The sequence below is a fragment of the Saimiri boliviensis genome, chromosome 14 (assembly GCF_048565385.1).
Source record: "Saimiri boliviensis isolate mSaiBol1 chromosome 14, mSaiBol1.pri, whole genome shotgun sequence".
Classification (NCBI taxonomy): Eukaryota; Metazoa; Chordata; class Mammalia; order Primates; family Cebidae; genus Saimiri; species Saimiri boliviensis.
Window position 1 is genome coordinate 6,870,279 of NC_133462.1, and position 14,276 is coordinate 6,884,554.

The window sequence follows — 14,276 nt, forward strand, 5'->3', positions numbered from 1 at the left end:
TTGGCATTACAGGTATGAGCTGCTGTGCCAGGCCCACACATTGTTTTAAGCAATACCAGAATCTTCCATTTGTTTATCTAAGGGTCGTTATGAGCTTATGGCAAAATGCTTTCACCCCTGTCATGGTTTGGGTGTGTTGTTGATTAATTTGGGGCTGGTTTTCTCAAACTGATTTTTATCTTTTTAATTAGACTTTTTAGGAGGATGATTGTGAGCTTCGTTTTGCACATCTACCTTTGAGGTCATTTGGAAGGATAAGATGTTAGCCCAATAATGACACGGTGACAGCCTTTCCTGAAGGAGGGATGTGGATACAAACAGATAAGGAGGAATGCATCAGAATGGGGTCCATAGAGTGTAGGAAGTGGCAATGGAAGAGTAGACTGGGTGAGATTCAGAGCAACATAGAATAGAGGTCAGCACACTATAGCATGTGGGCTGCCTGTTTTTATAAATAGCATTTTCTTGTAACACAACCATATAATTCATCTGCAGATTGTCTGTGGATGCTTTGGTGCTACAATGGCAGAGTTTAATAGTTGCAACAGAGACGATTTTGCTTGCAAAACTGAACATGTTTACTCTCTGGCCCTTTGCTAATACTGGTTGACCATCTCTGACTTAGAATGTCACATTAGAATGTCATTCTTGTGGGCTGGGGATCTAGGGAAGTATTTTGACTGTGGTCAGCTCTGAGTTTTAGAAAACTCCCCAAATGCTAATATGGGATTTTCCTTGTAGCAGGACATAAAGAAAGCAGAAATCTGAGTAGGAGACAGGTGGGATAGAAAAGGAAGATTCAGGAGTGAGAGAGATGATGTTGGAGGGCAAGTCAGGGAAGAAATGTATGGTGGTGTTTTGACCAGCAAGTGCGATGGACATGTTGCTGATATAATTTCAGGGATCAAAGGTCACTAATGCCTTCTGTTTGAGGGGAAGGAACCAGTATGCGCCAAACTCTCACTGTACCAGGACTGGCATTTTTCATGCATGCTTTTATTTAATGCTCACAGGATCCCTATGAGTTAGGACTGCTTTTTTTTTTTTTTTTTTTTTTTTTTTTGAGACGGAGTTTCACTCTTGTTACCCAGGCTGGAGTGCAATGGCGCGATCTCGGCTCACCGCAACCTCCGTCTCCTAGGTTCAGGCAATTCTCCTGTCTCAGCCTCCTGAGTAGCTGGGATTACAGGCACGCGCCACCATGCCCAGCTAATTTTTTTGTATTTTCAGTAGAGACGGGGTTTCACCTTGTTGACCAAGATGGTCTCGATCTCTTGACCTTGTGATCCACCCGCCTCGGCCTCCCAAAGTGCTGGGATTACAGGCTTGAGCCACCGCGCCCGGCTCGAGTTAGGACTTCTTGCACCTATTTTACAGATAAGGAAATGGAGACATGGAAGGTTAGGGAGTTTGTGTGATATCATGCACTTAGTAAATGAAGGAGCACAGATTTGATTCCAGCACTCTCTAGTGACAAAGTCTAAGATGATGACATTATAGCAGGAAACTCACATAATGTCTATAAACCCATTGCCTGTAGGATGTTAAATCTCCAAGAATTAGCCTTTGGTCCCCAACGCATAGAAGATGTGGATCTTCTAGCTGAGGCTGATGCTCTTGTGGGTTCCTCATTGGGTCCTGACCTCTGAGTATTCAGTGGAGGTGTCCTTGGAAGGATTCATCCCATGAAAGCTGAGGGAAGCATAATGCAGCTCCTCATCTATCCCCACAGTAGGGGCAGCACGGTAGGTTTCAGTGGGGCCATGGAACTTGGACTTCCTCTGGTGTTCCTTATGGAGAGAAAAGAAGGGGGTTAGAGCAGGGCAGTAATGAGGGGGACCAGGAGAAGGTAGAGAGGGTCAATGAAGTAAATTCGACTCTGACAGAACATTTATTCATTTATTTCATTCTTTCATCAAATGTTTATTAAGGCTCCACTTATTCATTATCTAACACTTGTAGCATGTATTGATTGATTCCTGATTCTCTTGAATACACACACAGACCAATGTGGAAAAATTCTGGGCAGCTACATTGACATCATCTTTAGCATCTATAACTTTATCCATTTCACAGACCAAGAAACTAGGTCTCAGAGAGTTTAGGTAATTCCCAAGGTCACACATCTGTTGACCCTGAACTCAGTCCCAGATCTCTGGGACCTCCAATGCGCTGGGCACTGGATCCTCAGAAGGGAGCAAAGCAGAGCAGGGGCCCTGTGATTTCCACTACTGCAAGGGATGAAGACAGAAACAGACTGGTAATTGCAAATTGTGACAGTGTGTAGCTGAACAAGAGAGAGTAGAATAATAGAGGCCTAATAAAACCCAGCCTCATCCTGTGGAGCTCACATTGTGGTAGGGGAAGCCATGGGAGTGCAGTTAGCTCAAGGGGTGCAAGCCCTACACAAACAGGGGACATTGTATCATGGGAGACACAAAAGCAGATGCTGGAGAAATGGCAAGTCTACAGGGTACTACCATTTTCTTCTGCAGGCCCATTTCTTGGTTCTAGATGTGGTGCAGTGTTTCTCAAAAGAGTTCTTCAACTCAGTTTCTGCTTCCTTTCCTCCCATTCTCTCTTGAACTCTCTCTAGTCAAGAGATCTTCCTCCAGCAGAAAATCAGATCTGCTTTGCTGTCATACTACTTAGCTACATGCAAGCAGTCATTTCTCAGACTCTGTCTTAACCAGACTTACCAGCACATGAAACAAATGACCAATCTCTCCTCCATGAAGCTCCATCTCCCCTTGGCCACCAACTCTAGAGCCTGCACTTTCTTAATCATTGGCTTCTACTCAGTTGCCACTCATTCTCAGCTTTCTCACCATTTACACCTCATCTCCCTAACATTAAATGCTGGAGGGTTCCAGGGGTGTGGTCCCCTTCTCTTCTTTGTAGGTTCATCCACTATTGGATGTTGCTATGGAAGCCCTCAACCTCTGTGTCTCCCATAAGGACCCCTCTTCTGAGCTACTTGTCACTTGGATGTCTCAGAGGCATCTGAAACTTACAGTAACCAAAATAATGTTTGCTGTACACTTGAAAATATACTTCTCCTTCAGGGTTGGCAATTTTAATCATTGGCAATTTGATATTTTAAGTCTGAATTCTGAGTAAATCACACGAACATCGTATTTGGCATCTATAGACGTCTATGAAATCTATGGAGTCTTCTTAGACATACATGACATCTGTGATATCTGTGGACCTGTGACATCTGAGACAGCTATCAAGCAGAGGTCGTGATCTCTCTTTGCTCATGCCTTGCATGCACTCCATCACTCCATTTACAAATATTGTTGACTCCACCTTCAAGGTGTATCTGGAACCCAATTTCTCTACATCAGATTCATCATTCTTACTTGGAACTATGTCTGAGTCATTCATCTCTTGGTTTGATTTTCTGTGTATCCTCTATTCTGGTATCTTCTCTTCTGTTCTATGTACTAGAATGTTCCATGGAGCAGCCAGAGTGACTCCCACTAAAATGAGTGTCCGTTCATGTCACTCTTCTGCTCTAAATGCATAAATAACTATGATGAACTTAGGACCCTGCAATATTTGCAGCTTCTATGTCTCTTCATTTCCTACCTGCAGTTGCTCAGTCCACAGCCCACACCCGACATGTAACTCTGCCTTATCCACACTGTCTTAACTATTGTTTCTCTAAAACATCAGCTGTGCTTCAGCCTCAGAACCTTGCTGCTCCCTCAATGATTTTCTAGTGCTCGCACTGTACTCCTTTTCTTCCTGGAGGTGTTTGCTCAAAGGATACTCTTTGGCCTTTAGGACTGTCCAATGCATTCTCCTATTTCATTTCTTTCCATAGAACTTCATGCCTATTTCATGTATATTTGCGTTACTTATTTATTCATTATTTTCATACCTTTCACCAATTGATGTAAGCCCCTGATAGGAGGAATATTTTATATTTGTAAAATATGTGTTTATAAAACTGGCACAAGGACCTAGAACAATTGACAAATGGGATTATATAGATACTTGCAGAATGAATGGGTGCTTATTGACACTGTGTTCAAAAACTTTACTGTGGTGTTCACTTTAGTCAGAGTTAAATAAATTAAAAAAAAAATCAGAGCTTGAAGGATGCACTGGAGTTGGGCAGGTAGCTATTAGGGATTTGAGGAGGAGGGGACAGCTCAGCAATGAATCTGAAATGAAAAACCTTGCTCTGCTTGAGGTGATTGAGTGGCTAATGTTGGGGGAGCATAGTGCTGATGGTGATTCTGATTTTCCTGCCCCAAATGCCAGACCAAGTTGTTGGAATGCCGGTCTTTCAGCAGTGTGGAGAAGAAGTGCATTTCAAACTTGGAAATGATGAGACAGTGACCTTTTAGGGAGCTAATGCTAATGTTCTGGAGAGGAGAAATGGGAGAGAAAGCTGTAGCAGAATAAGGAGTGGGAGGGTATCTTGGCTCAGAAGGAGTGGTTGTGTTAAGCTGTGTTCAGAGGAAGCTCAGACATGTATCGTAGCATACTGGAACAGGAAGAAGAGATGGAGAACTGGGGCAGGAGGGGGCCAGGTCTATGTTTGGTTAATGGGGACAAGAGTGCCATCAGTGAGATGGAGAACCCATCAAGAGAAATATGTTTAGGGGTGTGTCAACCAAGTATTTCTGATGTTTTGACATCTGGGGCATTGCTGACCCTCAAGAGGCTGCCTCTCCCAGGGATAGTAGATTTCTAGAGATGATAAAGGACTTGCCTACAAGTGCACCTTTCATGTGCAAACCAGTCAATCTAAAGCCCACACTACCGACTGGATCTTTTATTGAGTCTTACACTCCAGGCCACAATCCTCCTGGCCTAATTAACCCAAGGCCACATACGAGACAACTAGAGGCAAACCCTGTACTCCAGAGTCTGCTGAAATTGTTCAAGGTAGCCAATTGTAAACCTGCCTATCTTGCTTATCCTGTCTTGCCCATTCTTTTCCATGAAAGGCACAATAAAAGCTCTTGTCCCATTTTCCCTTTGCCCCCCACCCCACCCCCCGCTTCCTGACTGACCCTGGTACTTCTCTACATGGATTTGCATAGTGTGGTATGCCGTCTTCTCTTGGGAATGGTGAATAAGAAACTACCTTTCCAGCGGCCATCATCTCCTGATCTGTTGGCCTCAACATACCTGAATAAAATTAAAACCTACAATGTTAAACAAGAGGAAAGACAATGAGCTCAGTTTTGGAAATGCTGAATGGGGCATGTCCGTAGGCCATCTTGGGAGGAGGTGTCTGCAGGGCAGACTGGATGTCAGGATACCCCATCACTCACCAGGGAGGCTGGCCCTCTGGCAGGGTAGGTGTCATTCCTGCCCAATGCTGTCCTGGCTGCTTTCCTCCTGTGGATCTTCACTCTGATAGGAGACACCAAGGTCTTTGAGTCTGGTTTTCTCAGGCTGTAGGGCCATTGTTATGAGTCTGGAACAAGGGACTTTGGCAGGTAAGGGGTGGGATTAATCCATAAGCCTTCAAACAAGACTTAGTAACGAGGTCTTCTTCTACCTCCCACTTCTTGGACATCTGAGACCAGGGGCCTAGAATAGACCCATGCCTAGCCCAGTGGCTACAGGCTGGATTCTGTACACCCACCATACTCCCTGCCCTTTCTCCAGCCCTCACAGCCCCTCCAGGACCCTTCTACACCAGGTCCATCCTCTTCACCTCTGGTCCACACCTGACCCAGAGAAAATGCTCACATGAAGATGAGGCAGAGACAAAGAATGAGCAGGGCTGTGACACCAGCTCCCCCGATGGCCCCCTGAACCACTCCTGCTCTGGTCTTTTGTTTCCCTGCAGACAAAAAAGACTTAGGGTGAACTCTAATCTTGATAAATAGGTATGTGTCTCCTCTCCAGCATGTAGAGAGGGTGTCTTCACTTCCAAAATGGGATTCAGTTCCTAGATCTTCCCACTCATCATGGGGCATCTATATAGACCGCGACCATGAGATGAAGCATACAGTGCACCTAACACCTCTTGTTCAGCCCTCTCTCTCCGGTGCACAAAACACCATCCCTTCTAGCAGCCAGGTACCTCTCCATCCTGGGTTTCTCTGAAATGGACCTCAGAAATAGCCACTGAAGTACTGTGAAGCTCTGAGCCTCTTTGGGGTGGGGGGGAGAGAGAGAAAGAGAGAGAGAGAGAAAGAGAGAGAGAGAGAGAGAGAGAGAAAGAAATTGAGAGCACAAGCACTGGAATGCTGATAGGCCTTGTCTCTTCTTTCTTCCCACTGACCCCATCACTCAGGGTCACACGTGGTCCTTTTGGCCTTCAAAAGAGCCTGGAAGCAGGGTGGCAGTGGGTTAGGGAGGTGATTCTCAGACCTTTGGGTCAGACCCAGGCAGTTCTCCTGGACCTGCCTGTCTGTGCCTTCTAGATCCCAACACTCAGAGTCAGAGGCGTGTCCCTGAGCATCATCTGTCAACAGTTTGATGACCACTACTGAGGGAACTATTCCTGCCTTCGCTGAGTTTACTGTCCAGTGAGGGACCAGATGCCATTATTAATTGGAATAGGGCAGTGGAGAGAGCATTGGTCTTTGGACAGAGGTCATGGCTAAGGGTTGAGTTATGGACAGTAGAAAAAAATGCCCTAAAGAGATTTTTAGGGAAGTGTGATTATTCTATATGATACTTTTATGATAGATTCATGTCATTATACATTTTTTAAAAACCTGTAAAATGCACAATACCAGGAGTGAACCCTAATGTAAACTATGGGCTTTGATTGACAATGATATTTCAGTTTAGGTTTATTGACTGTAACAAATGTATCACTCTGATGGGGAGTGCTGATGGTGGGGGAGACTATGTGTGGGGGTAGAGGGTATATGGGAAGTCTTTGTACCTTCTGCTCAATTTCTTCTGTGAACTTTACACATGAAAAATAAAGTTCATTTAAAAATGCCCCCAAGATGTTCACTGAATAGAAGATTCCACTCAATTTTGCTCTTAAACTAACACTACTCTGAAAAATAAAACCTATTAAAAATGCCCCCGTCGGAGCAAAATGGCTGACCAGAGGTACCTGGAGCTCATCCTCCCCTGTGGCCCCCGGACAGGAAAGGACCAAAGCAATGAATAAACAGCAGATTTGAGTGGCGTGTCAAAGGGAGAGTACTGTAGTACAGCAGGGCAATAGAGAGTTACCTGTGGTAATTGGAAGCCCAAGAGGGCAGCATGGAGGCACCCAGCCTTTGCAGCTCCATCTCCCCAGCCCAGATTGGTTTGTACCAGAGACAAGAAGGATTTCCTCTTATAGGGAAATAATAAATAGAAGAATCCAACCAATCCCCAGTGCCACTGCAGATCCCTACATTCCTTAATACTGGTGGATCCTACAGTCCTCACAAGCTCTGAGCACAGTTGGAAGAGCTGCCAGGAATTCATGCAGCTGCATGGTTCTGGATTAGGAGCACATGGTGTGCACTCCCAGCTCCCTAACCAACCCCTGTGGGCAAGCTGCTACAACATAGCACCACCTTGAGACCACAGCCATCTCTGGACTATACCTCCTCTGGGGGCCAGTGGCCATGCACCTCTTCATCATTGTAACTACATCTTCATTCCCCTGAGCCTGCATTAGTGGCTGAATACCACAGTTAGATCTGCATGGAGCCTGAGCCCAGGATTGGCTGTGGCTCTGGTCCTGAACAGCAGGGAAACCAACCCCTGCTACCTGTAATTTCAGCCGGAGGAACAGTCTTATAGTCCCACTCAAGGTGAACACATAATTGAGTTGGCCAAGCTACTGTACACATTCCCCTGAATGGGAGAGGCCCCTGAGATAACAAAGAGCTGATAAATCCCCAGGCTCTGGGAGAGGTTATGTGCCCACACACAGGCCCTGAGAGACATGCCTCTGGCCTGCCCAAAGGCCACTCTCCCACAATTAGGGCCTGAGAAACAGCCTTGTGGGCCAGCCCTTTAGACATAACCCCAGGCAGATTGAGCAGCTGTGTGCTTGCCTTCTAGTCCTGAGAAACAGCCCCATGGTCTACCACTGGCCGGTACACCTTCTAGGCCAGCCATGCAGTCGTACACCCATATCCCAAACCCTAGATAAAGCTCTGAGTGCTGCTCCTAGCAAAAACACCTAGGCCAGCCAAGAAGTCATTCAACTTCATCCCAGCCCTGCAAAACAGCCATGTTGGCACCTCCAGCAGACGTGCCCAAGGTCAGCCAAGTAGTGGGACACCTGTGTCTCATTGTTTTAATTCATGACTTGAAAGAGAAATTAAACAGGAAGACAGTTATAATATCCAAGCAGAAATCTTCAGCTGAGAACTCAATAAATGAAATAAAAAATGAAGCTCTCCACAATCAAGAGCTTCAACAACAGAATAGGCCAAGCAAAAGAAATAATTTCTGAACTTGACAGATCTTCTGAAATAACACAGGCAGGTAAAAACAAGAGAATAAAATAGAATGAAGAATCCCTACAGGATTCATGGGACACAGTCAAGCAAGGATTCACATTATGGGATTTCCAGATGGAGAAGAGAATGGAAAAGGTGTAGAAAACATATTCTACATCAAATAACAGATGAAGACTTCCCAAGCCTTGGGAACTAGAAGGACATTGGGGTCCAGGAAGCTCAAAGTACCCTCAAAATACTCAACCCAAACAAGTCCTCTCCAATGCTCATTATGCCAAATTGTCAAAAGTCAAGTAAAGAATTGTAAAAACAGCAAGGTGAAAGTGTCTAGTCACATATAGGATTATTCTTATTACACTAACAGTGAGTTTCTCAGCAGTAACATTATAGGCCAGGAGAGAATGGGATGACATACTCAAAGTACTGAAAGAAAAAAACTTAGCAGTCAAAAATACTATACTAATGAAATAAAAAGTTGGCTTTTTGAAAAAATAAATAAAATTGATAATCATTAGCTAGACTAAGAAAGAGACAGAAGACATAAATGAATAAAATCACAAGTGAAAAAGATGTCACAATGGTTATCACAGAAATACACAAGATCATTAGACACTACTATGAACAATACGCCAATAAATTTGAAAGTCTAGAAGAAATGGTAAGTCTCTGAACACATATAGTCTACCAAGATTGAAACAAGAAGAAATAGAAAACCTCAACGGACAAATAACAAGTAATGAGATTGAATGAATAATAAAAGTTCTCCCATCAAAGAAAATTGTAGGGCTAGATGGTTTCAGTGCTGAACTTTACTGAACCTTTAACGAAAAAAAAGAACACCAACTCTTCTCAAATGACACCAAAACCAGAAAGGAGACAATAAAAAAAAAAGAAAACTACAGGCCCATATCCTGATGAACATAGATGCAAAAATATTTAACAAAATACTAGCAAATTGAATCCAACAATACATCAAAAAGATAATATAGCATGATAAAGTGGGATTAATCCCAAAAGGCAAGAATGATTCAACATATGCAAATCAATAAATGTGATACATTATGTCAACGGAATGAAGGACATAAGCCATGTGATCACCTAAATAGTTGCAGGAAAAAAGCACGTGATATAATTCAATATTGCTTCATGGTAGAAATTCTCAAGAAATTAGGTACAGATGGAAAGTACCTCAACACAAAAAAGGCCATATACGACAAACCCGTGGCTACCATCACACTGAAGGCAGAAAAGCTGAAAGCTTTTCCTCTAGGAACTGGATGTCCACTTTTACCACTCTTATTCTACATAGTACTGAAAGTCCTACCAGAGCAATTAGGCAACAGAAAGGAATAAAAACCATCCAAATTGGAAAGGAGGAAGTTAAATTGTCTCTGCAAATGACATGCAAAAACCTAAAGACTTGGCCAGGTGCAGTGGCTCATGCCTGTAATCCCAGAACTTCGGGAGGCCAAGGTGGGCAGATTGTTTGAGGCCAGGAGTTCAAGACCAGTCTGGCCAACATGATAAAATTCCATCTCTTAAACAAAACAAAACAAAACAAAAAAACTACCGAAACACCCTGAAGACTCTAGCAAATAAAACCTCCTAGAACTGACAAATGAATTTAGTAAATTTGCAGGATACAAAATCACTGCACAAATATCAGTTCCATTTCTATACACAGACAATGAGCTAGCTGAAAATAAATCAAAAGAGTAATCACATTTACAGTAGCTATAAGAGAATGAAGTATGCCTAGGAATAAATTTAACCAAGGAGGTGACAGATGTCAACAAGAAAAACTACAAAACACTGAGGAAATAAATTGAAGAAGATATAAACAACTGGAAAGACATTCTATACTCATGGATCTGATGAATTAATATTGCTAAAATGACTATACTACCTAAATAAACCTACAGATTCAAACCAGGCTCTATCAAAATACCAATGTCATTCTTCACAGAATTAGAAAAAAAAAATCTTAAAATTCACATGGAACCAAAAATAGCCTGAATAGTCAAAGGAATCCTAAGCAAAAAGAACAAAGCTGGAGGCCTCGCACTACCAGATTTCAAAGTATACTACAAAGCTGCAGTAACCAAAACAGCATGATATTGGCAAAAAGCAGATACATAGACCAATGATATAAGACCTCAATAGCACAAGTAACAAAAGCAAAAGTAAATAAACAAGATGATATCAAGCTGAAAAGCTTGTATGCAATAAAGGAAACAATCAACAGAGTGAAAAGGCACCTACAGAATAGGAGAAATTGTTTTCCAGCTGTTCATCTGACAGGTGATTCATATCCAGAATATGCGAGGAACTTGTACATCTTGATGGCACAGAAAACCCCAACCTGATTAAAAAATGGGTAAATTATCTGAGACATTTCTCAAGAGATGATATACAGATGGCTAACAAGTATATAAAAAATGCTTAACATCATTAATCAACAGGGAAATGCAAATAAAAACCACAATGAGGTCACATCACCCCAGTTGGGAGGACTGTGAGAAAAAGATGAAAATTAACAAATGCTGTTGAGGATGTAGAGAAATGGGAACTCTTATATACTTTTGGCCAGAATATAAACTAATATAACCAATATGGAGAAGAGTATGGAAGTTTCTCAAAAAACTACAAATGAAGCTACCATATGATTCAGCAATTCTACTACTGGGCATTTATACAAAGAAAAGGAAATCAGTATATTGAAGAAATGTCTGTACCTCCATGTTTATTGCAGCACTATCCACGATAGGAAGATATGAAATCAACCTAGGTGTCCAACAACAGGTGAATGAATAAAGAAAATGTGGCATATATACATAGTGGATTATCATTCAGCCATAACAAATAAAGAAATATTGTTATTCACTATAACATGGTTTGAGCTAGAGGACATTTTGTTAAATGAAATAAGCCAGGAACAGAAAGTGAAATACTACATGTTCTCACTTATAAGCAGAATCGAAAGAAGTTGATTTCATAGAAGTAAAAAGTAGAACAGAGAATAATAAGGACTAAGAAGGTTAGGGGAACAATGATAGGGAAAGAAATTTGTTAAAGGATACAAAATTACACCTGGAAGGGAAGAGTAAGTTCTGGTGTTCTATACCACTATAGGATGACTATGCTTAACAATAGCATATAGTTTCAAATAACTAGAAAGAGGAAATTGAATGTTCCCAGTACAATGAAATGATAAATGTTTAAGATGAGGGATATGCCATTACCCTGATCTGATTACTATACATTATTAGTATTGAAACCTCATTATGCAATCCATAAATATGTACTATTATTATATATATCAACTAAAAATAAAGTAAAATACCCCAAGACATTCAGTGACAGGAGGGAGATAAAGAGCGTTATTTGGACGGGGAAGGAGGAAGTTGCTAGTCATTTCCAAATATCCTTATCCAAGGTGCCTGGTGTCTACCTGTGTCTTAACTACAGGCCTTGCCTCTGAACATTTGACTCAGAAAGTCCAGATCTGACCAGTCCTGACACAGACTCAATGCCAGTAACAGCCCCAGGCAGGGAGGCTCCTTCCTACCTGGGCCATCTCCTAGAAAGATACCAGTGGTTGGGTTCTGTGGAGTATCTCGGAGAGGAAGAAAGGATTTCCTTCATTTGGGGGTAGAGGATGAAACAAGGGTAGGCATTTCCCCTTACTCCTACCAGAAGCCACAGAAATGCAGAAGGGACAGGGCTTATGTCCTTCTAGCTCCCAAACTTGGCCAGGCTTCCAGGACACTAAATGTCCCCAGCCCCAGCCCATCCTGTCTCCCCTGCACCCTCAGAGACCCCAGATCCTGGCCCAGCACTTACAGGTGACATTGAACTGAATGGTTCTCTCTGTGGTCACAGCGGCTCCAGGGAACTTCGCCTGACAGGTGAGGTTGGTGCCATGGTCCTGGGGCCGTGGGGTGATGATGAGCACTGTGGAGAGGGTAGTCCTGGGGCCCAGGGAGGCGGGGGCAGCTGACATCCAGGAGAAGATGGGGGGCGTTCCCTGCTCACAGGCCCAGGGCACAGAACAAGTCAGGTTTTTGGAGTGGCCAGGGTCTAGGGCTCCAGGGATGAGGATATTGGGCCTGTGGGCCAAGTCTGGTGAGGAGAAAGCAGGGAATGCAAGATCAGGAGGGAGGGTCCAGGTGAGAGGCCTTGAGAGAACATCAAGCTCTGGTCAAGCTTCCCCTGTAAGCATGACAGGCTTTACTCCTAAATCCCTCCCGGTACCGGGGTTCCATCCCAGCCCTGCCCTGCAACTCCCCTTGTGGCCGTTTCTGGAGCCCATACCTCACCTGTCACATGCACAGAGAGCTGGGTGGATATGTAACTGTATTTGGTACTTCCTGTCTCTATCCGAAAGAAGTATGAACCATTGTCCCTCCTCCTGGCATCTACGATGCTCAGGGAGCAGTTGTTCTTCCTGGGATCCCCAAGAAGGCGGAATCGGCCCTGGGTCTCCTCCTGTACTTCTCGATATGGGTTGTTTGTGGCCACTGGAGAGTCCAGGGATGCAGTGGCTCCTTTCCGGAACCAGTACCCATGAACTGGGTTATTCCTGAGGTAGTAGGGTGGGAGGGAGAAAGTGCAGGGCACGAGGACACACAAACCCTCCTGCACTGTCACTGAATCCTGCACTTTCAGCCAGAATCTTGAATCCTTAGCCAGGGCCCCTGTGGGGAAATGAGGATCAGCTCGGCCCAGCCCCACAACCCCTCTCCCCGCAGCCACTCACCTGCCCACAGCAGGGGCAGCAGCAGCAGCAGTGACATCTTTGAGGCAGAGACCTCCTGGGCTCCCTGTGTGAGCAGAGAAGAGGAAGGAAGTGGAGGGGAAGGGCTGCAGTGCTGAAAGGGAAGCTGGGGAGGAGCAGGAGACCTCAACCCTGCACAGAAGAGGAACCTCAGACCCACACGTGCTCAGAGCACATTTCCTCCAGATTGGACAGATCCCTCATGGGCCAGAGATGCCAGAGACCTGCCCAAAGAGGGGAGGAAATGAAGCAGAACCTGAGTCTTGCCTCCCAGGAGCATCAGAGCCTGGACCAATACCTCTGGTGGCATCTGAGGCATGGGACACCCATGTCTAAAGTCCTTCCACTCTGGGGTGCTTTTCTGTGCACAACTGTTTACACGAGGGAGCTGGTCACTCCTGGCCTGGCCCAAATCTCAGCCTCTTTTTGACCTGTAGAGTAGTCTGTCCTGCAGGATATAGGTTTCTGTAGGGTTCATGTAAGTGTCTGGGTCAGAAGAAATAAAGAAGGGTCCTAGGTGCTATAAAGGTGGCAGCCATCCATTCATACATTCATTTATTCATCAAAGCTATACCAAGCATCTATGTGTCAATGGAGCTGGAGGTAAGAAGAGATGCCACTCACCTGGTCCCCTTTAGATACTCCCCATCCATAGCCTCCCGTTCACCACACGCAAATCCTCTCTGGCTTTACAACTGTGGATGCTGGTGACTGTCATATGTCGTGGTAGCATATTAGGTATTTTAAGGAAATACGACTATAGATTTTCTTTGCCTGGTAGTTAGGACACTGATTTGCAGGATTTCAGTGACATCTCCAAAATAAGAAATATGCAGTACTTTCATGTAAAACAAAAGCTTCTATGAACAAATGCAGAAGAAATTTCTTTCCCATCAGTGTTGCTATTCCCTGCAGTGGGGACAGCAGCAATTTTTTAATGGGGCTCACTATAGAGATTAGCTTTCATGTAAAAATATGCTTCTCATAGTTAAATGTGGCCCAAAGAGATAATATTTCCAGACAACATCAGTGGAATGTGTAGACAAAATTAAAATTTAGCTTCAGCTTATATGGTTTTTCATTTTACTCTGTGTGGT

At 43.9% G+C, this 14,276-nt stretch overlaps 1 protein-coding gene across 3 annotated transcripts; it reads right to left on the reverse strand.

Moving 5' to 3' along the window:
* Window positions 1-1,535: 1,535 nt before the first annotated feature.
* Window positions 1,536-13,268, reverse strand: CD33 (CD33 molecule). 3 transcript variants are annotated; one of them, XM_074386022.1, is made up of 6 exons: window positions 13,162-13,268; window positions 12,722-13,099; window positions 12,246-12,524; window positions 5,722-5,815; window positions 5,298-5,379; window positions 1,536-1,790 (listed from the first exon to the last, which is right to left on the reverse strand). In XM_074386022.1, the coding sequence occupies exons 1-6, from the start codon at window positions 13,196-13,198 to the stop codon at window positions 1,629-1,631; spliced, it is 1,032 nt and encodes a 343-aa protein (XP_074242123.1). In that variant the 5' UTR covers window positions 13,199-13,268; the 3' UTR covers window positions 1,536-1,628. The 3 variants fall into 3 exon arrangements, with proteins under 3 accessions (XP_074242123.1, XP_039322919.1, XP_074242124.1); XM_074386023.1 differs by having other exon boundaries at window positions 1,702-1,790; window positions 5,298-5,443; XM_039466985.2 differs by lacking the exon at window positions 12,722-13,099.
* Between the last annotated feature and the right edge of the window lie 1,008 nt (window positions 13,269-14,276).